Genomic DNA, 22,909 nt, shown 5'->3' on the forward strand with positions numbered 1-22,909 from the left:
TGTGTGTGTGTGTGTGTGTGTGTGTGTGCGTGCGTGCGTGAGGTCTGGCCTCCCACCACGTGTATCTTGACCACTTTGGTAACCTGCAGCCATGTCAGTTGATAGACCATTATGAGGCCAGTCTTCTGTTTATTAGGATGGGGACTTGCTACGTGGCCGTAGAGATGTCAGTCGCACTTCTATGTATGATAGAAAGGTGGCATTAGCAAACATTAGATTAGTGCTTTGCGAATACCCACTCACCAAGTGGAGTTAACTAAGTTTTTGCCGCAAAGGATTCTTCTGTAGTGTTTTTCTCTGTCTGCAGCTTCATGACATTTTGCTATTTGAAAAATAATTTTGGGGGCGCCTGGGTGCTCAATGGGTTAAGCGTCCAATTCTTGATTTTGGCTCAGGTCATGATCTCATGGTTGTGAGATTGAGCCCCGTGTCAGGCTCTACCTGGATGTGGAGCCTGCTTAAGAGTCTCGCTCTCCTTCTCCCTCTGCCCATCCCCCTTGCTGTCTCGCTCTCTCTGTCTCTCTCTCAAAAAATAAAAAATAATAACAATAATTCTTAAAGTGCTGCTGTTCCCAGCAGGTAGCTATAGCACATAGTTGTGAAAGAAGGGATTTCTCTCTCTGCTATGTACACAGTGTTGGCATCACTGGGCAGTGCCAGTCAGGGTGAGAAGAGCCCCTTACGCCAGCCTGGTGACATGAGCCTGCTCACAGAGCTGGTACATATGGCAGACAGAGTCCTGAGACGGGCTAGCCTCTTAAATGCTTCTCTAAGTGTCCTGATAGATACTGTTTTTCCTCCCCATTAACACCCATATACCTGAATTTTCTTTGAGCATAGCTAAGAAGTATAAAGTCCATTTCCTTCTAGCTCTGAAGTTACAACTTCAGCCCCATTCCAGGATGACAAACTAGATTTTGATCCGTGCAGCAAAGCATGACTTTTCCGATAATATATAAAAGGCCTTACTTATCACGTGGTGGGTTATTATTTATCCGGAAAAGAACTCGTTGAGTAGTCGCAGAAAGCATCGTCTCTGTTGCTGAAATTTTGTAAAGTACGGCGTGCAAGTAAGTAATCGAGAACGTTACACGGTACCTATTCATCATTTCGCATGGGTCCAATATTCAGTTTTCCACACAGCATTTGGAATAATGCAAGTTAAAATAGCTTACATTTGTTTAAAGGATGCAGTTTTTCCATGCTGGCAAAATACCGGGTCACATGCAACTATCTCCCGCTAAATGCCTTTTGCCAACCCCACACTGCCCCTGCCCCAACCCTAAATTTCCCAACGCCTTTAAGTTGAAGAGTACGCACATTTTAAAAAGGTTTTCTTCCACCCCCACCCCCCACCCCTGTAAATGATGCATATTAACAGCACATCTGAGCTTCTTCGGTGCGTTGGGAGTTCTTTTTTCTACGTGTTGGTGACAAGATCCTCTAACCATTTGTTTCTCCCAAGACCGGAATTTGTTTCAAAGTTCACGAAACTGAAGGAGCGGTGGCAGAGTGCGGCCCAGAGCCTTCGGCAGAGGAAGAGCCACATCGATGGGCTGGTGGGGCGATGGCGGCACTTCACCACGGCCGCGGAGGACTTGCTCCGCTTCCTCGCCAACACCGGCCCCCTGCTGTCTGCCGCCAAGAGCCAGGATTGCCACAGCCTCCCCCAAACCAGGAGGCTGATCCGAGAGCTGAAGGTAATGCCGGCACGGTAGCAGCACGAGGACTACGGTGCGATCGTCGTTGGGAAGGTGTTCATTCACCTCAAGTTTTGTGGGGTTTTTTTTTTAATACATTGCGATTCAGGTGTGCTCTCTGTACTGGGAGGATCAGCTATCCAGGGTCACTGTGACCCTGTTCAGCCTTGTCCCCGGCCTTGTGGCGTCTGAAACCCAATCTTACCCGTTCATCCAGAAATAGTGAGGCTCTCTCTCGGGCTGCGGGAGTAGGGCTGGAGTTGGGGATGGGTGGGTAGAGTGGGGCAAGTCTCAGTGACAGATTCCTTCCACCCAAGCTTTAAGGCACCGACTGATGAATAACTTGACCACCAGTGCCATAATTTACAGTGGAACTCTTGCTTATTCTTGAAGGGCAAATTCATTTAGGCAACCAAGTTTTCTCTTTTTTTTTTCTCTCTTTTTATTTTCCTCTTTTTTTTTCTCTTTTTTTCTCTTTTTTCTCTCTTCTCTTTTTTCTCTTTTTTTCTTTTTTTCCTCTTCTCTTTTTTTCCTCTCTTTTTTTTTCTCTTTTTTTTTCATTTTTTTTCCCTGTTTTATATTAATTCCGGTGTTCCATGCAGTGTCATATTAGTTTGTATTAATTCCAATATTACTCAATGCTCATCAAGGTAAGTGTACTCTTGGGCAACCAACTTTTCAGTCAGAGAGTTGCTGAACGAGCATAGGTTTCGAGTAGTTAGCGGGCAGTCCCCAAAACATATTCCGTTTAGCTGTAGAACCACTCTGCACTGTAGAGGCACAGCTAAATGAAACACCACCCTTTTGAAATCCTGTACTCTCTTCATTCATTTATCCAGTTATCAGGCACCAATTGGATATATCTGCTCTGTGCCCGGCACTGTTTTAAATGCTGGGCATGTGGTATGGGCAAAGAGAAGAGCCTTGCTCTCAGGCAGGCAAGCAGACAAATTAATAAACAAGGAAGTGCTAATTCATCTGATTGGTGGTGGGAAGTCGGACAAATCAATAAATAAGGTAATCAGATTGCAATAAGGCATATGTCAACAACTAAAACAGGGCCAGTAACGAAGGGGCTGGTGGCTGCTTTTAACTGAGTGACCTCTGGGAATATGACATGTAAACTGAAACCTGAATGATGAGGAGGAGCCAGCCGTGCAAAAATCTGGGGAAGAACCTTTCAGACAGAAGGAATGTCTTACCCCAGAGTCCGCAAGATGGGAACAAACTTGATAGGGCAGAGGAACAGGAAGAAGGCCAGTGTGAGCAGAGTATAACCAGTAAGGCAGCAGTGGTAGGGAGTGAATCTGAGAGTCAAGTAGGGAGGAGCGCTTTGTAGGTGAGATGTAGTAGCCGGATTATAGTCTTCCTGTAATCGGAAGCCTCAGTTGGAACAGGGGCAGCGTGGTACCATTTGTGTTGTTTTTGTGTCGTTGTTGTTGTTTTCTAAATTCTTTTTTTTTTTTTCAACGTTTTTTATTTATTTTTGGGACAGAGAGAGACAGAGCATGAACGGGGGAGGGGCAGAGAGAGAGGGAGACACAGAATCGGAAACGGGCTCCAGGCTCCGAGCCATCAGCCCAGAGCCCGACGCGGGGCTCGAACTCACGGACCGCGAGATCGTGACCTGGCTGAAGTCGGACGCTTAACCGACTGCGCCACCCAGGCGCCCCGTTGTTGTTGTTTTCAATGCGGTCTCCACGCCCGGCACGGAGCCTGATGCGGGGATTGAACTCGAGACCCTGAGATCAAGACCTGAGCTGAGATCAAGAGTTGGATGCTTAACCTACTGAGCCACCCAGACGCCCTGATACCGTTTGGATTTTTTAAAGACCCTCCAGCTGCTCTGAGGGAAGATAGATAATAGGGGCGCCGAAGGAGAGGCAGGAATCCCAGCGTATTACTTATCTCTTGCTGCATAACAACCGTCATTGATTATTAGCTCTCAAAGTACTCGGGGTCGACAGGGCCCAATTGGGTGGTTCTTGCTTAGGGTCTCTCAGGAAGTTTCAGTCAGACGGTGGTGGGGGCTCCCTCACTTTCATGTCTAGCACTTAAGTGGGAAAGACTCAGACAGCATGATGCTCTGTGGTCTCTCCACATGAAGGCTTCTTATAGCCAGACTTTTTACATGGCACCTCAGTGGACTCAAAGGTGCACGTCCCAAGAGAGAGATCCAGGGAGACGCTGTACTGCCTTCTAGACCTAGCCTCAGAAGTCACTTAAGTCACTTCTATCATCCTCTGTTAATGAAGGCCATCACACATGCTCACCCAGGATTAACAGAAGGGGGCAGAGACCCCAGTGCTTGATGGGGAGTGATGGCAAGGTTCTGGAAGAGCATGTAGGACTAGGAATATTGTGGGCATTTTGTGAAAAATACAGTCTCCTATAACCAGTTAGAAGGCCATTTCTATAGTCTTGGGTAGCTGTTATGATGGATAAGAAAAGGATGATCATGGTGAAGACTGAAAAAGGATGTGTTTGTAATAGAGTTTACAAGACTTCCTAATGGTTTGGATGTGGCAGGTAAATAAAAATCTAAGTCAAGATGACTCTAGGGTTTTGGCTTGAGCATCTTGGTGGATAGTGTGCTGTTGACCAAGTCAGGGAAAATTGGAGGAGGAGCAGGTCTTTTGAGAAGCCTAAAATGCCTATAGATGTCTATCTCTTTGCCCATGTCGAGCAATACTATGCGTTGGAAAGACGAGTGTGGAGTGTCAGGACGCTCCCTGAGTTGCGGTTCCTCTTATTTGTGTCTGATCCTGAGAGGACAGTCCGCTTTCCTACTTTGTATTGGGTTATATCAAGTATTCCCAGAAATACCTTTGTAAATCAATACTCTGTTGATTTTTTTTTTAAACATCAGTTCCCATTCTAGAAAATGCCTACATTATGCCTCCCTTGAGAAATTTGAAGATGAAGGAAATCATATTTAGAACAGAAAAAAAAAAGAAAGAAAGAAAACTTAGTTGTTTTTTTTTTTTTTTCCTGAAACCAAATGCTTTTGGGAGTATGAGTCAATTTAAAAGTGTTTACTTCATTTTTATAGTGAAAATAGGTATTTTCAGTCCGTTTGAAAGAAGAGCCTGGAGGCGCCTGGGTGGCTCAGTTGGTTGAGCATCCAACTCTTGATTTCAGCTCAGGTCATGATCCCTGGGTTGTGGGATCGAGCCCTGTGTGGGGCTCCGTGCTGAGCGTGGATCCTGCTTAAGATTCTCCCCCTCTCTCTCTCCCCCTCTCTTTGTCTCTCCCCCTCTCTGTCTCTCCCTCCCTCTCCCTCTTCCCCTCTCCCCCACTTTCACTCTCTTTAAAAGGAAACAACAGAAAAAAGAGCCTGCACGATACTCAAATGGAACGTCATACAGCTGTCCCTCTGGGGCATACGCTGATGCATATGTTTAAGTGCCCATAATAAGTTTAAGTGTATATTTTTTATATTTTGCCTTTTTTATTTGTTCTCTCCTTTTATATCTGTGTAGCATAATATGCACATTTGACTCTCAGGGGTTAAGAGTAAGCTGACTCTTCTACCATGGTCATAGTGAGTATTTGCTCTTAATTTCAGGTCTAATGCTCCGATCATTTGCTTAATACTCTTAAGTCTATTTATCTTGTAGGCTCTTAGTCTTTGAAGTATATATTTTTATGTCTTTATGTCTCTGATCATTACACTAAGAATGTTATCTCTTAACCATTGGAAATTATTTTAAGATCACATTACTTGGTGTAGTATATAGTAGTGTAAAACGTAACCTTAGATGTGAATGTGTGTGTGTGCATGTGCACACTTTCTAATCAGATCTGTCTAATTTATGTATAATTTAACATTTATCAGCAGGAAAAGCTCCGAAGGAAATGTTCACAAACACATACGGTCGCAGTTGGATAATAGCAGAGGCTTAAGGAAATCACTTTTTTGTGTTTTTTGGTTTTCTAGAGTAAAGACATTCATTTTCAGAGACGGCACATCACCTATGCACTCACCTTAGAAGCTGGGGAAAAGTTACTGAACGCAGCTAGCCTGGAAACAAAAGAGTTGATTGACAAGAAAATCAGTCAACTCCAGGACAACTGGAAGGACACAAAGCTCCAAGTAGGAGAGATGATTACCCAGTTGCAGAGCAATATAGAGGTAAACTCACCGTTTACTTTTCCTGATATTCAGGTGCAGTACATAGAATTTTTGTTTGCTGTGCAAAAATGGGAACGATTTTAGGAAATCACAATATTGTAAGTTTTCCGAGGGACCTTGAGTCCTAATCATACTAGGTACTTGTTGCAAAATAATAATCGAACATTGAGAAAGTTCAGTGTTAAATGTATGCATACTTGAGGTTCTATTTTATATTCACTTTTACAAAACAAGAAACTCGTTCACGTTCCATGGAAGTTCTGTACAGAAAGCTAATGTTCCACATATGGTCTGACCTTGCGTGTGGTATGTGAAAATAAACACGGTAAAACTTCCTCTTTGTTCTGTCATCCGAGAATGTGCTTTTCCATAGAAGTGCGTATAAGAGTTTCACAGATAATTTATGATTATATTTTTAAGAACCAAAATGTTTTATTCTGAGTCATTATTAGGAAATAATTATTATTTTGTTACACTAAAACATATCAAGGTATTCTTAAGGACTCTGAGCTGCTTTGATCCCTTTGCCCAACACAACTATGCTGCCCGAATGTTTTTGTGGTTTTTATTATTTTTCTTATATTTTCTTCTCTAAACATTATTTAAAGTGGTCTGTTTAATTTTTATTTCTCTGAGCATACCTGCTCCTTATAGCCCACTTCCTAATCTATTGTGTGTGTACCAAAACCAGATAACCAAGCTTATCAGAGATGGTTTGTTTTTTGTTTGAATGTTTGTTTATTTCTGAAAGAGAGACAGCCAAAATGCAAGCAGGAGAGGGACAGGGAAAGAGAGGGAGACACAGACTCCAAAGCAGGCTCCAGGCTCTGAGCCGTCAGCACAGAGCCCGATGTGGGGCTCGAACTCACAAGCCATGAGATTGTGACCTGACTGAAGTGGGACGCTTAATCGACTGAGCCCCCCAGGGTCCCCCAGAGTTAGTGTTTTTGAATAAAGAATAAATATGTGCTGAGTTAGGGCCTGAACATCTCTCCTATGAATAAAATATCTGAGTTTTATTTAGTATATGGGCTATGTGAAATTCATTAACTAGCAAATATTTGTTGAACGCTTCCCCTATTTGCAAAACACAGTGGTAAATGTATTAGTTAATGGTTTGCGGGGAGAAATAAGGACTCAGTTTCATTTCTCTCTTCACTTCCTTCTTGGTTATGTTCCAGAGAGTTGATGTTGCAGACAAGCAGCCTCCCCTCATGTGAATTCTATGTTACCGTAGATTAGGGGCAACTCAAGTGTGTTTAGGTATCAGTTGTACTGAGGAATGTTTGACTTTACGTTTGTCTACTTTTAGCAACCTCGGGAGTAGAAACTTATTCCAGTGAATCTATTGTAAACATTCTGAACTTGTAAATGCAGGCAACTATTTTCTCAGTGATATAAGGGTAAAGGAAAAGAGATGCTGTGAGAGAGAGGAAGGCATTGCAGAGGTGAGGGGGTGCGGGCAAACGGACTGCAGGCTTAGGCCGACCTTTGACTGGTGTGCTTGTAAGCGCATATCCTTGGCCAGTCACTTTTCTCTGAGCCTCATTTTAAAATGCGAAACCCTGTCAGTCTCCTAAAATTATGATAATTACAGTGAGATAACGAAGTTGAGAATGCTTTATAAACCGTAAAGTGCTTTAAGCAGAAGGCGGCAGTCAAAGCAGCGGTGAGAAATGTGGAGCGAAGCTTCACTATGAAAGGGTCACTAAAGCCACGCTATTTCCAGAAAGAGAGAGAGCGAGCGCAGAGGGACATTAGAAAGAAGACAAGAAAAGTGGTTGAGTGCTTTTGCTTTTTGAGTGTGTGTGCCCAAGACTGTGTTAAAAATTAATCCTTACAGTAGCCTTTTAAATGTGCACTTTCCGGAAACTAAAATAAAAATAAGACTAGATCGAGGATATGGGGAAGGAAGAAGAAATCTTTTGAAGCAAAAGCCAACCAACTCAGTCGTTGAAATGAGCCACACATAAAGGTGCAACAGGGGTATGGAACCATACTGGTGTTCTATCTGCTTTTAGACTAGTCTTCTTGAGAAAAGGAACTGGGTTTCTGTGGGATTTACAAAAAGACATTTAATGGAGTGGATTAAATGAGTTGTTTGGTTTCTGCGATTCATTCTTAAAAGCAAAGCACTTACCAATTTTAATACTGTTTTCAAATAGACCTGGGACCAGTGTGAAAAGAAAATCAAGGAGTTGAAAAGCAGGCTGCAAGTTTTAAAGGCACAAAGTAGAGATCCTCTTCCAGAACTTCATGAGGACCTCCATAAAGAAAAAGAGCTGATTAAGGTATTGAAAGCTGCAAAGTCGCGTTCCAGATAATCACTTAGCGGTTTTCAGAGACGTTGAAGTGTTTGCCTTTCTATCCTGTGTTGAAACCGTGTTTCCATGTTCAGTCAGAAATCGTTTCCCCTATCTTCTATCTAAAATAACATCCTGGTCTCTAAAGCAGTTAGAATTCATGCTCTTTGAGATCCATGCATAAATCTGAGACAGGCTTTTACAGAAATTCTTCTTAGGAATTGGGAGGGGGGGGTTCCTCCAGGTCCTCTTTCTGTTTGTTTCTCTCCTCTGTAGTACAAGATGTGGCCTCTGAGATTACACTGAAACCTGTTCCCTTAACAAATGACCTTGTCTTTGAAATGAGAGTAAAGTATTATTAAAGAATTCCTTTTTTAGCAGCCAATAAATGGGTTGGAGTTTTTGCTCAAATCTCACATTTAAAAAAAAACATTTTTTAAGTATTTTATTTGTTTTTGATAGAGACAGAGCACAAGTGGGGGAGGGGCAGAGAGAGAAGGAGACACAGAATCCGAAGCAGGCTCCAGGCTCAGCTGTCAGCACAGAGCCTGACACGGGGCTCGAACTCACAAACTGTGAGATCATGACCTGGGCCAAAGTCGGACGTTCAATCGACTGAGCTACCCAGGCGCCCCTCAAGTATCACATTTTTATAAAACCTTCCAAACTATATTCTGCCTAGTTGATACAGCTCTGACAATTATTTGTGGATATTTTAGGTCTTTGCAGAAATGGAATAGTATCAGATCTGTAGATAAATTTGGGGAAAATAAACATCTTTTTGACATTGAGTACTCCTATTCTTGAATATGGCATGTTTCTCCTTTTGGTTGTATTCAATAATTTATAATTTTCTTTAGTATTGAACATCTTTTGTTACATTTATTTTTTCCATGTTATTTTTTAGACTATTGAAATACTTTTTCTAATTATACTTTCTATTTACCACTTGTGCCTAGAAATGATCATTTTTGATTCATATTATAGTCAACCATCTTGTTAAACTCTTTTGTTAATTCCAATAATTTGTCTATATAATCTTTTGGGACAGTCACCATCTGTAAAAAATGACTTTTTTTTTTTTAATTTCTTCCTTTTATTTCTTTACTTTTTTTTTTTTTTCCTGTACTTTCTACACTGGTCAGTACCTCCAGAACATTTTTTAGTAGAAGAATCGATAACTGGCTGCTTCACGTCATTCCTGGTTTTAAGGAGAATGATTCCGACATTTCACCATTAAGTATGGTATTTGCTGGCAATGGCTTTATTAGGTTAAGAAAATTCCTATCTGTCCCTAATTTTCAACCTTTTTATTATCTCCACATCTTTAGGTGTAGATCTAGATCTCGGAGACAGAGGAATTTGGAGTCACTCTCTCAGTTGATCCATAGAGTTTCCTTCCATAAAGTCTAGAAACCAGGGCAGAATGTGAACTGTAAACTCATAAGAAGGCATAATGTGTCCCAAGTGTCACACTCTTCAGTTTCCAGTGGGACCCTTTCAGTTTCCACAGCCGCCACGTTCTACCTCTCAGTGTAAAAATCAGGAAGAGAGGCCAAAAGCATTGAGTTCATCGATCCCATGACCATATTCCAAAACGAACTCAAGTAACCTGAAGCCTGTCTAGGAGACTGCTTATCATCCCTAAATCACTGGAGAGAGATACACTAACCACTTGACCAGTCTGGGCTTTACTGTCCTCCTCAGAAGATCACATTGTCATTACATCTCAGCTGATACGTGGAATAGCACTTCGTGACATACTAGCTTTTCACTTTTATGGACATCTGTGTTCAAATGATTGAGTTTGGGGGACAATTTTTATTTTTAAAATAATTTTGTCAAATGATTGAGTTTGTCAAATGATTGAGTTTGGGGGACAGTTTCTATTTTTAAAATAATTTTTGAGTAAGATTGTCAACATGGCTCAAAATTCAGAAGGTGCAAAAGGCATACATGAAAAATGTTTTAATGTTTTATTTAATTTTGAGAGAGCATGAGCAGGGGAGGGGCAGAGAGAGAGGGAGTCAGAGGATCTGAAGTGGGCTCTGAGCTGACAGCAGCCAGCCCATGGGCTCGAACTCACAAACCACGAGACCATGGGCTGAACGGAAGTCAGACGTTCAACTGACTGAGCCACCCAGGTGCCTGAAAATTTTTTCTCCTGTTGGTTTTTCTCAACAGAGGTAATCAGTGTTACCAAGTTCTTGTGTATTCTTCCAAAGATATTCTATGCATATACCGGCCAATATTTATATGCATACACGTTTTTTGGTCCTATGTTTACCCAAATGGTAAGGTAGGCTTTAATGCTGCTGTGCTGTGTTAGAGTCCCATTCATTTTATGTAATCAAAGAACGAAATTTTACATCTCATGTTCTATGAACAATGGGAATCTTACAGGCAATATAGACAGTTTCTATGGTTAAATTAAGAAAAACACTTACCTGAGTGGCATGTTCCCTTTTGCAGTTATGATTTGGTAGCAAGTCTGGAGTATTTTCATTTAAAGACAGAAGCATGATTTTTGAAATATTTGCACAAATAGTGATCAACCATAATAAACCTCCACAGTAGACCTCGCTCTATATATTCTTTGATGATTCTTTGCTTTTCTTACTTTATGAACATTTTAAAGTTCTTGAGACCCTGCCAAATTGCTTTCCTTTTAATCGTACATTTCTATATCTCAATCATACATTTGTATATCTGAGGACTTAAATACACAAGGCATCACGGTAGGTGCTCAGCAATGGATTGGTGAACTGTGTGGTCATTGCTGGCCAGTAATGGAACTGATGGTTTAGACTACTTGAGAGACACATGCTAACCAAAGAGCCTCACTCGTGTGTGTGTGTGTGTGTGTGTGTGTGTGTGTGCGCGCGCGCGCGCGCACGTGAATAAGTATGATGAATGTTAGACAGGAAAAGGACAGGGGGCTACAAGAGTGTAAATAAAACTGGGGTCCCAACCTTGTCTGATGACTCAGAGAAGGCTCCTCTGAGGAATCACCCTTATGTCTGAGATCTGAAAGCGTAAATGGGAATTAACTAAATATATTTGTGGAAGCATCAGGGTGAAAGAGTGGGTAGCATTTCAACTAAGTAAAGAAATACAAACTTAAATAATAACTAATCATTATGCATATTAAATTTGTCCAGTATATGTATTAAACTTGTCCAACATTAGGCATATTAAGCTTGTCCAAATTTTAAACTTGTCCACTTATACATATTTATCCAAAGGTATATATGTATATGTTGCGTATATATATATATGTGTGTGTGTGTGTGTATATATACATATAGATATCTATATGTATATATACACACACACACACATATATATATATACGCTCTGCGGGGCTCGAACTCACGGACCGTGAGATCATAACCTGAGCCGAAGTCGGACGCTTAACCGACCAAGCCACCCAGGCGCCCCTAAAAAATTTTTTTAACGTTTCTTTATTTTTGAGAGAGAGGGAGGCACAGAATCCCTAGCAGGCTACAGGCTCTGAGCTGTCAGCACAGAACCCAGTGCTGGACTGGAACCCACAAACCGTGAGATCATGACCTGAGCTGAAGTTGGACACTTAACCAACTGAGTCACCCAGGCGCCCCTCCATGCAACCTTTAAAAAGAGTTCTGTGGGGGCGCCTGGGTGGCTCAGTCGGTTAAGCGGCCGACTTCGGCTCAGGTCATGATCTCGCGGTCCGTGAGTTCAAGCCCTGCGTCGGGCTTTGTGCTGACAGCTCAGAGCCTGGAGCCTGTTTCAGATTCTGTGTCTCCCTCTCTCTGACCCTCCCCTGTTCATGCTCTGTCTCTCCCTGTCTCAAAAATAAATAAACGTTAAAAAAATTAAAAAAAAAAAAAAAAAAGAGTTCTGTGGACCATTTGAGTAAATATAAATTTCTGTCAGCAAGTTATGCAATCATGCCAATGTAGCTTTTAGAACTCTGAAAATGAATCAGGATTAACACATTTCTATTGTTGCCACCCCTCAGATTATTTTTGATGTAGGTAAAATAATCTCTTCTTTCTACTGCAATAGACGGGTACAAATGAAGACCCTTTAAACATGCCAAAGAAAAATCTGGAGGATTCTTGTGTTCCTTTTACCCCCTCTGTTGTGAAAGCACTTTTCGTAAGTCCTAGAATTCAGAAAGTTTAAATTTGACACATTTTTAAAAATAATTGTTTTCATGCCCAGAGATTTTCTGCTAACCGGTTTCTGCCGAATATTAGGGAAGACTTTATTTTTTCTTCCATTATATTCATTTTTGGGGGGAAGCTTAACCAAAATAATTCCGTTGAACAGAAGGCATTGTTATGATGTTACGATTGCCACGGTAGCAACAATACATTTCTTAGGTGTTGTTATTTTTTTTTTTAAAGATGGGAAATCACACTTGATAGACATTTCTGTGACATTGTTTCAGAATTAAAAGTGTGTGGTGTGTGTGTGTGTGTGTGCAAGAGAGAGAGAGATTGTTGCCAGCCTCCAAAAATAATTTCTTCTCAATAAAGGTAAAGACCTACATGACTTTAAAATAGAACTAATTCTATAAAAATCTGAACTATCTGAGCAAAGGAAAATAAAGGTAGAAAGGAGTTTTCCTTTGAGAAAAGAGTGGTGAAGAACCGGCCAACCACAACAGCAGCCTCTGCCCTGGGCTGTTTCTCATTCAGAAGGTCCCGCCCCTTTCCCTGGCCTCCCCTCCCCCAGACCAATCAAAGGATTAGCCTACAGGTTTGGAAACAACAGCAGCTTGAGTTGAAGGGTTGTTTTTTCCCCCCCTTGTTGTGTTTAAATGCAGGAACTAGAGAAGTCTTTGGCCAACTGGACCCAGAACTTGAAAGAACTTCACACTCTGAAGACCGACTTAACCCAGCACATTCTTGCGGAGGACGTGATGGTTTTGGAGGAGCAAACAGAGCATTTGCACAGACAATGGGAAGACCTCTGCTTGAGAGTAAGTCAGTTAACTGCAGGGCACGGCTGTTCTGGAGTTTATTGAAATGTCTCCAAAGGCCAGACAAAGTAGAAAGGGGCTTAATTTCATTGAACCGGAGGCCCTTTTCAATTGGAGCCCAGGCTGGCTGCTGTTCCTTTAGAAGGCAGCAACATGGTTAACAGATTTGACCCTTTGTTTCTCCAGTGCTCAATGCTGGAGGTTTGCACACTTTTAATAAGCTTTTTAAAAACTCACCTTAAATGGGGTGGGGGAGGGGGGGAATTGCAGTTACCGGCAGCTGTGAGCTTTCTGCTCTCTGTCTTACACAGATGACCAGTACCCATTGGTATATTAGAATCAGGACTTCAGCAAAGAGGTCTTGTCCGGCCTTAAGAGCGATGTCTCTGCAGTATCTCTCTGGGCCCAATGAGCAGCAACAGTCTTACTTAGTGCCTGACACAGGGGTATTTCATCCGAGAACTCTGTATTCACATGCAATCCGATGTTCCTTTCAAGTAGCTGGTTTTTTAAAACTCTCTAAAAGAAACCGTCAACAGCTACACGTAGTACCTCCATGGATCACTTCTCCTTAATAAACATTGGATCGTGGTTAGAGTATAATAGTACATGTTTGTGACAGGATGGAACTAAAGGGTTCGAAAAGGTCTTTGTTTTGAGAACATATAATCCTAAGAAAAATAAATTCCTTAATCTCATTTTTGTGAATGAAGAAGTGTATTTAAAAGATGAAATTCACTTTTGAGTGCCTTTGAATAAAGTAAAATAATTTTTTCTTCTTGATTTTAGTATTTAACATTCACAATGAACCATAATTTTAAATGATCTCTTAGAATTTTTGTTCATATTTTATATAAAAGAAAATATTTAGAGTATGTGAAAAGCCTCCTAAAACTTAAGGTAGAAGCGGGAGACTGGGGCCCAGATGTTCTTTTAATTGTTACCATTAGGAAACCAATCAGAATGGCGCTGTGCAAAATGCCAGGATTTTAAAAAGCTAAGATAAATAGATGCCCTCAGGAATGGAAACACAAAACTTGTTTTTTAGGGATAGTTCTTTGAGCCTTCTTAACACGTTTGGCTGGGCGAATGTATAAGCATTAAGTATTTTTGCCTCACTCTGAGAAGATTACTTGTTTTCATTGTACATAGCAGGAAAATCTCTGGGAGTTCTACCTTAGTTTCCCCATCTGTAAGGTGGGGTGTTAAAACTTTATCTGGGGCGCCTGGGTGGCTCAGTGGTTTGAGCGACCGGCTGTCCGTGAGTTTGAGCCCCGCGTGGGGCTCTGTGCTGACAGCTCAGAGCCTAGAGCCCGCTTTGGATTCTGTGTCTCCTTCTCTGCCCCTCCCCCGCTCATGCTCTGTCTCTCTGTCTCTCTCTCTCAAAAATAGATAAACATTTAAAAAAAAAAAAACTTTATCAAAAGAACTCTTAGCTACTTCTTTTAACCCTAAGATTCTAAAGATTTTTAAGAGCCGAGAATACTTTTGTACATTTAGAAAGTCTGATTTGCATTCTTTATACTTAACTTGTAAATTTGAACCCTTTAAGGAGGAAGAGCCTTTGTGGAAGTCAGCTTAGGGGTTGCTAATGCATAATAGAGCATTGGGTATGTGGGGTCAGCCTGCTCACTACAGACCAGTATGTGGTTCCATTTCCATACTTTGCATCTAAAGCCAGAGGGCATAATGGGAAGGTGGATTAAATGAGAAATGTGCATTTGTTTTTTAATTTTACTTTGCTTTATTTTGGAAATCTACCACTAAAATTGTGAAAGAAATTTAATTTTTAGTCCATTTGCATTATAAACGTTAAATTAATGTTTTGATCTAGATTTATAGTTTTTAAGTTGAATAGGCAGGACATTGGCCTTAAATAGAAATAAGGACTTGGTCATTTTTAAAAAGGTAAAAGATTTGGGAGCATCTGGGTGGCTTAGTTGGTTAAGTGTCTAACTCTTGATTTCAGCTCAGGTCTTGATTAGGTTCGTGAGTTCAAGCCCCATGTTACATGCTGGATGTGGAACCTGCTTTAAAAAAAAAAAAAAAAGTAAAAGATTTGGGTCATAAAACTGTGAATTAGCATGTAGCAAGCCATCGATAAAGGTATATTGAAAGAACAAGGATCAGAAGAAATTTGGGTGATGTTTACTGTATTTAGCTAATCTTTCCTATCTAATTTTTAATATGACCTGGTAATAGTAGATATGCATTGAATAAAACTGAATTCTTTCGGTCAGTTACACTTCAGACATAATCTTTATTTTGTTGCTTTTATGGCATTTATCAAAAGGTGTAACTGTTGGGGCACCTGGGTGGCTCAGTCGGTTGAGCATCCGACTTCAGCTCAGGTCATGATCTCGTAGTCCATTAGTTCGAGCCCCACGTCAGGCTCTGTGCTAACAGCTCAGAGCCTGGGGCCTGCTTCGAACTCTGTGTCTCCCTCTCTCTCTACCCCTCGCCCACTCACACCCCCCACCTCTGTCAAAAATAAATAAACATTTAAAAAAAATTTTTTTAAAGAAAAAAAAAGGTATAACTGTTGATGTTGAACCCTAGGTAGTGGGTAAAGTTATTTAAGTCTACAGGTTACTGATTAAAATGAATGAAATTCATAGTCTTTTTAATGGGGGGAAGGGAAAGGAAATAGTTTCCTTCCTGCCAACACTCAGCTGCCAAATTCATTTTCATTTCCAGGTGGCTATACGCAAACAGGAGATTGAAGACAGACTCAATTCATGGATTGTGTTCAATGAAAAAAATAAAGAGTTGTGTGCATGGCTGGTGCAGATGGAAAACAAAGTTCTACAGACAGCAGATCTTAGTATTGAAGAAATGATTGAAAAGTTACAGAAGGTAAGCAGGAATATCCAGATGGTTGCCGTTAGGACTGCCTCTGAATTCTCTGCCCTCTTTCCCAGGCTCACAGTGGCCTAACCTGTTAGATATGTTTCTAATATTAAACATTGCAGAAATTTGAACGCCTTTCTCACTGTCTTTATTCATTCGCAGAGAAAAGTTGGTAAGTGATGATTCCAGAGAGATGGGGGAGTTGTGGGACCATCATAGGAGGGCATGAGGCTTGTTGTGCCTACTCTCAGGAAGTCTGGCCAGAGCAGGGCTCTTGTCAGCTTAAGCATCAGTTCATATGCCAGGGGTTGTGGCTTCTCTGGTTGTCGCTATGAGAGAGCTCCCCTCGCCAAAGGGGAGACGCCAACAGCAACTGGGGCTCATAATTTTTGAAATGGCCACCAGGCTCCACAGGGGAAGGCTTCTTGCTGCGGTCACCCAAAATGCCACTCTTGAAATGTTATTTCAAGAAAGCTCTTACTGGGGCTCCTGAGTGGCTCGGTCGGTTAACCATCCCAATTCGGCAGAGCCTGCTTCAGATCTTGTGTCTCCCTCTCTCTGCCCCTCCCCCACTCACACTCTTTCTCTCTCTCTCTCTCTCTCTCTCTCTCTCTCTCTCTCTCTCAAAAATAAATAACTTTTTTAAAAATTTGTTTAGAAAGAAAGTGGGGCGCCTGGGTGGCTCAGTCGGTTGAGCGCCTGACTTCGGCTCAGGTCATGATCTCACGGTCTGTTGAGTTCGAGCCCCACGTCGAGCTCTGTGCCGACAGCTCAGAGCCTGGAGCCTGCTTCGGATTCTGTGTCTCCCTCTCTCTTTGACCCTCCCCCCTTCATGCTCTGTCTCTCTCCATCTCAAAAATAAATAAACATTTAAAAAAAGTTTTTTTAATAAAAATAAAAAAGTAAAAAGATAATAACTACTGGGGCGCCTGGGTGACTTGGTTAACCGTCTGATTTCGGCTCAGGTCATGATCTCACCATTCCCGAGTTTGAGCCCTGTGTCGGGCTCTGTGCTGACAGCTCAGAGCCTGGAGCCTGCTTCAGATTCTGTGTTTCCCTCTCTCTCTGCCCCTCCCCCACTCACACTCCGTCTCTATCTCAAAAGTAAATAAACATTAAAAAAAAATTTTGTTTAAAAAGTTAACTACTGCCTTACGTATTACACATGAGCCAAGTGGGTGTTGTTTGACTTTTTAGCTACTCACTGAAGAGTTGCATTAACAGGTAAGAGAAGTTTTTGAATTCTTTTTTAAATTCAAGAGGCAGCTGTATGTTTGTGACTGGCGAAGAAATGAATTTTCAGTAGTAACTGAGGCTTTTGTGTTTTGGTGCCTTTGCCAGGACTGCATGGAAGAAATAAACTTGTTTAGTGAAAACAAGTTACAGTTAAAGCAAATGGGTGACCAGTTGATCAAGGCCAGCAACAAGACAAGAGCAGCTGAGATCGATGACAAGCTCAACAAAATCAATGACCGCTGGCAGCATCTTTTTGATGTCATTGGATCAAGGTGAGAAATGGCCTAGAAGTTACTCTTATTTCCTAGGCACCGTGGTGACATCACACATCCAGAAACTAAGCTTAGTCTCCTCTAAAGCAGCCTAGCAGTTTCATAAACTTAGGAAGGCAAACTTCGGGTGAAATTCTTATTTCAACCTTTTAGGAAGATTGGATTTTCATATATGAGACTTGAATGTTTTTTTCTTTAGCTTAAAATTTCATGTGAAGTTAGGTTTAATTTGAGAAGAGATCCTGGACGAAGTATTTAGAAACTTCAACTCTACTTCAGTGCTTATGTGTCCCCCAGATGAAATCGTCTCTGCCTGTCCCTGCTTGTACGTAGGCAAATGCAAGTAGGTCGGGACATGTGCCTGATTTCTAGATGCTGGTCTGCAGGCCCCAGTGGGCATCTGGTCCTAAGATGTGGCCTTAGGAGGCGTGTCGGTAGCCGCAAATCAAAGCTATATTCTCTAGTGCAACCTTATCAGAAATAAGACTGGTAATTTTATCTCCCCTCACAGAATAATGAAGCTGACACCACCCAGAGCTTTTAAGTGTCTTTTGTCTTCAAATTCTCTCTCCAAAGACAGACCCCAACCGAAATGTTTTTCACGTGCAACCTGGCCCGCAAAAAATGGTCACTCAGCTCTGGGACCACTCATGGCAGCTTTGTATTTACACTGGCCATGCGAGTCTCTTCTGTAGCAGTGTGCTCAGATATTTGGAACACGCCTGAGATGCAGAATATACAGGAGGACCTGAAAGGAGAATGAGGAATTAGGGAGTAATGAAAATAAGATGCTCTTAATAATTTGGCATTTATTTCCTTGACCTCACTGTTTACTGTAAACCATAAGTGAACCTGATTCAATCAGCAAGGGCGCCAGGCTAAGGGCTATGAGAATTACAGACAGGAAGTAAGATGAGTCAATTACGTTAATGGGAGCAGACATCTGAGCAGCTGTAAAGCCAAGTGGTTTGAGAGCTCAGAGCTCATCTTTCTGGAGTGGGGGCAGGAATGAGGAGGAGCCTTTCAGAGGAGTGGTGTTCCCAGATGGTCCTGAGTGATGGGTTGGGATCCTTGAGGGTTACTGGTGGCAGAGACCCTTATGTTGTGAGCAAAAGGATACAGGGATCGAGCAGCTTGGAAGTCTTTCAGAAAATAACAAGAAGCTCCATTGGCTCAAATGTAGGAGATGAAGCTAGAGAGGTGGATCAGGGCTAATGCTTAAAAGACCTTCAATCTCAACCGAAGATTTGGCCTCCTAAATAAAGTCTGAGTCATTCATGGTTCTTGAGCAGTGGAGGGTTTGCCAAAACAAACATTAGGGTGATTTGGCTGGCAGCATAGGCTGGGCTGAATTTAACTTGTCTGTATTGCCAGTTGAAAAAAAAAAAAATCTGTAGAAATCCATGGTGGTAACCCAAAAAAGATTAAGAGGACAGGTTTTGAGCACATCCTGCCTTTCCCACTTACTGTAGAAACTTGAGTGGTATCTAACCTTTATTTTATTATTATTATTATTATTTTTTTTAATGTTTATTTATTTTGGGGACAGAGAAACAGAGTGTGAGTGAGTGGGGGAGGGGCAGAGAGCATGGGAGACACAGACTCCAAAGCAGGCTCCAGGCTCTGAGCTGTCAGCACACAGCCCGATGCGGGGCTCGAACTCACAAACTGTGAGACCATGACCTGAGCTGAAGCCGGACACTGAACCAACTGAGCCACCCAAGCACTCCAGATCTAACCTTTCTAAGCCTCAGTTTCCAAATCTACAAACTATGTCTAATAGCACTGCTTACGTCAGAGGCTGCTATGAGGATAATGGTTTGTGTCCCGCATGTGGCACAGGACCAGCCTGTAGGAGCCAGCATTCCCTGAGTGGCTGCTATCATTGTTTTCCCCTAAGAAGACTGTAAGACGAAGTAGCATGTTTATTAAATGGGAGAGGATTCCCTCAGTTGTGTCTAATACTAAGAGGTCTTTCTTCCAGGAGACCAGTGTCTTTGACTCTCTTAAATTCCCAGTGCTTAGAACAGTGCCTCAGAGAGGCACCTGGGTGGCTCAGTTGCTTAAGCATCCCACTCTTGATTTGGGCTCAGGTCACAACCTCATAGGCTCTGAGCTGGGCATGGAGCCTGCTTAAGATTCTCTGTCTCCTTCTCCCCCTGCCTCTCCCTCTGTCTCTCCCTCTCTCTAAAAAACAAAACAGCAACAACAGAGCGTCTCAGATATTGGTTGACGTGAACATTTCAGTGCCTAAGAATGCGATTGTTTCTGTTAAGTAAATTGTGTCTAGCATGTCTTTGTTGACATCGTCTTTATATCCTAAGTCTTCTGGAGTCTTCTGGAGCACCTGGCGCTAATCGAGAGTATGATGACATCAGACCTGTTTATGGATCATTTAGGAGCAAGGTCTAGTTTATGCTTCCCGAAGACTAGAGTGACAGTCCATTCTTTTTTTTTCTTTTTTCTTTTTTCTTTATTAATGTTTATTTATTTGAGGGGGGAGGGACAGAGAGAGAGAGAGGAAGAGAGAATCCCAAGCAGGCTCTGCCCTGTCAGCACAGAGCCCACCTGAGGCTGGACCTCATGAAACTCGAGATCATGACCTGAGCCAAAAATCCAGAGTTATATTCTTGACCATGTGCTTTTTACACATGATTTCACTTAATCGTCATTGTAATTCTGAAAGGTAGATACCATTATCCCATTTTACAGATAAGGAGACTGAGAAGTTGAAGATGCGTAACCTGCCTGTAATTACATAGCCAGCATGTGAGGTGCCAGGATTGCCACTCATAGTGGTGTTGCCTCCCTGCTCCCCTAGACTCTTGCGGTTTGTAGCGAAGAGAACAGAAGGAGAGTCTAATCCCTTCAAAACTAGAGGACTTGGGAGAGAGTAATTTCTCTTCTCTTAAAGCAAAGACCAGGTGAGACAGATGGCTGAGAGCCTAAGAAGCTCTGAATGGGGTTTACCCTTCAGTTGACTTTGTGGGTTGAGGCAAGCTGAGACCTGCCATAGCCTCACGTGGAATTAGCTCCTTGTCGGATCTCTGACACTGATTTCATGCTGGGTACTACGCAAAGGTGTCACCACCGAGGAAAGGGGTTGGGAGCACAGGCTGCAGAATTTAGATTTGAACAATGCCAAGCAGAACCTTTAGTGTCTTGGTTGATAAGCTAGGCACAAGATCCTGGATGAGAGAGCAGCAGGACAGCTATGGGTCTGTTTGCACACATACGCTATTAGCCTGGGGCGCAGTGCAGGGTGGTTACATGGTAATGAGGAGGAGAAAGCAGGCTTAGACCCAAGCCACTGTTCTTTCTCTACTTGTAAGGTGTTCTTCAGCTTCTGTAAAATCGTTAGAGCAGAGAACCTGAAGGATACATCTCCCCAAATTACCAGCTAATCAAAGGAGGGAGCAGGGGAACCTAACCTCACATAAGGTTATATTGGCCTTGGGTGTAGACATCAAAATTCCGAGAAGTGGCTCTCCATGAGAATTGCTGCAGGAGATTTTCCCAATCGTCATGGGCCCTTGGGCAGCTGCTTACCTTAATGATATCTAAATTCATGTAAAACATGCTATTCATTTCACCAACAGAAAGGCCATTGAAGCACTATGGTTTTTTTGTTTGTTTGTTTTTTTTTGGTGTATGGTGTGATTATTCTAGAACTCAATCTGACTTGATGACAAGAAATACTAATTTTATACTACTATGCTTATTTGACAGATTAAATGAAGAGTTAACTTTTTTATGTTTTGGGGTTTTTTTAATGTTTATTTATTTTTCAGACAGAGAGAAACAGAGCATGAATGGGGGGAGGGTCAGAGAGAGGGAGACACAGAATCTGAAACAGGCTCCAGGCTCTGAGCTGTCAGCACAGAGCCTGACGTGGGGCTCGAACTCGCGACCACAAGATCATGACCTGAGCTGAAGCCGGACGCCTAACCGACTGAGCCACCCAGGAGCCCCGAGAGTTAACTTTTTTTAAAATTACAGTTATTAGGGCACCTGGCTGACTGGGTCGGTAGACCATTCAACTCGATCTCGGGGTTGTAAGTTTGAGCCCCACATCGAGTGAAGAGATTACTTAGAAATAAAATCTTTAAAAAAAATTGTTTTAAAATATTGTAGCTATTAGCTCCTCCCCCTTCATGTTTTCTTAGATAATATCTTTGACGACTGACCCAGCAAAATGTCAATGCAGGAGAGACAACTAAATTACAAGAAGTTTTCAGAACTCCCAATATGTGTGATCCCGTTTTAGAGGCAGCTCAGCTACCTATTAGTGGGAACACTTTAGGCACGGGATGTTGGATGATGGACAAAAGGTACAAAGTTGGCTTGCTTCAGCCAGCACAGACCAAAGCTCTGAAAAGGGGGTCCTGCCCGCCCCCCCCCCCCCACCTCCCCACCATCCTGCCTTCAATGGGACTGATGCCAGGGGAAAATTCAGTCTCCTACTTCTCATCTGTGTCTACCTGGATTTCAGAAACCCAACAGTTGAACTCCTTAAAAACCCATCTACTTTTGTTTCCCAGAAACCCCTCCCCATTGCATTCAGTAAACCCCTAGCTTCATCCTATGAAGTAGGAGCCCTGTGGCCACTGGTCAGTCTGTCTTTGGTAAGTCACTTTGGCTAGTTGTGGAGCCTCTTCAGAGACCTGGGGAAAAGTAGCTGAGGAGAAGGGAAGCTCTTTTTAAAGACTCTTTCTAGCAGTATGTGTGAATGATCTGGTCAAAGCTGTCAGTGCCTAAAACAGACGGGACCACTGGATGGAAAGACATACTCCAGAATGTTTACATTGGTTATCTGTTGGTGTAGGCATCATCAGTGACTTCAGTTTTCTTTTTGTTTATCTGTTTTTTCTGAATGTTCATTATGGAAAAAGGAACCACGGGGGCTTTATTTTTTCTTTTCCTTAAGAAAAAATGTCCTCAATGTTTTTACCTTTCTCTTTAATTTCTCTTGATGGTTGGCGCGCCTGGGTGGGTCAGTCAGTTATGCCTCTGACTTTGGCCCAGGTCATGATCTCACTGTCCGTGAGTTTGAGCCCCACGTTGGGCTCTGTGCTGTCAGGTCAGAGCCTAGGGCTTGCTTCAGATTCTGTGTCTCCCTCTCTCTCTCTGCCCCTCCCCTGCTCATGCTCTCTCTAAAAAATACAGATTTAAAAAAAAAAAATTTAATTTCTCTTGATGGCAACGTCATTAGCAGACTTGATATCCTTAAGCCAGTGTTTCAAGGGGGGGACTTGCTCAGGCATGCTCCCATATGATCCCTCCCTGTTTAGACTAGATAGTTCTCACTATCAGAAGAATCAAGTCCATGAAAAGAAACTTTTTAACTAAGCATAATTTTCACATTTCACCTACCAAACGTGAAAACCCCACCTGTTTCACAATAGTAGCAATTAAAATTTTGTCATTTAAACCTAGCAGTT

General features: G+C 42.2%; 1 protein-coding gene across 11 annotated transcripts in view; it reads left to right on the forward strand.

Annotated features, from left to right (window-relative positions):
• SYNE2 (spectrin repeat containing nuclear envelope protein 2) overlaps positions 1-22,909 on the forward strand; it is a 342,246-nt gene that overhangs the window by 285,054 nt on the left and 34,283 nt on the right. For all 11 annotated transcript variants that reach the window (XM_058739286.1, XM_058739287.1, XM_058739283.1 and 8 more), the window contains 6 exons: positions 1,466-1,700; positions 5,641-5,835; positions 8,001-8,126; positions 12,955-13,110; positions 15,808-15,966; positions 17,302-17,468. In XM_058739286.1, coding sequence (XP_058595269.1) covers positions 1,466-1,700; positions 5,641-5,835; positions 8,001-8,126; positions 12,955-13,110; positions 15,808-15,966; positions 17,302-17,468 — 1,038 coding nt within the window. The remainder of the gene's footprint in view (positions 1-1,465; positions 1,701-5,640; positions 5,836-8,000; positions 8,127-12,954; positions 13,111-15,807; positions 15,967-17,301; positions 17,469-22,909) is intronic.

Source organism: Neofelis nebulosa, chromosome 7 (assembly GCF_028018385.1).
Source record: "Neofelis nebulosa isolate mNeoNeb1 chromosome 7, mNeoNeb1.pri, whole genome shotgun sequence".
NCBI lineage: Eukaryota > Metazoa > Chordata > Mammalia > Carnivora > Felidae > Neofelis > Neofelis nebulosa.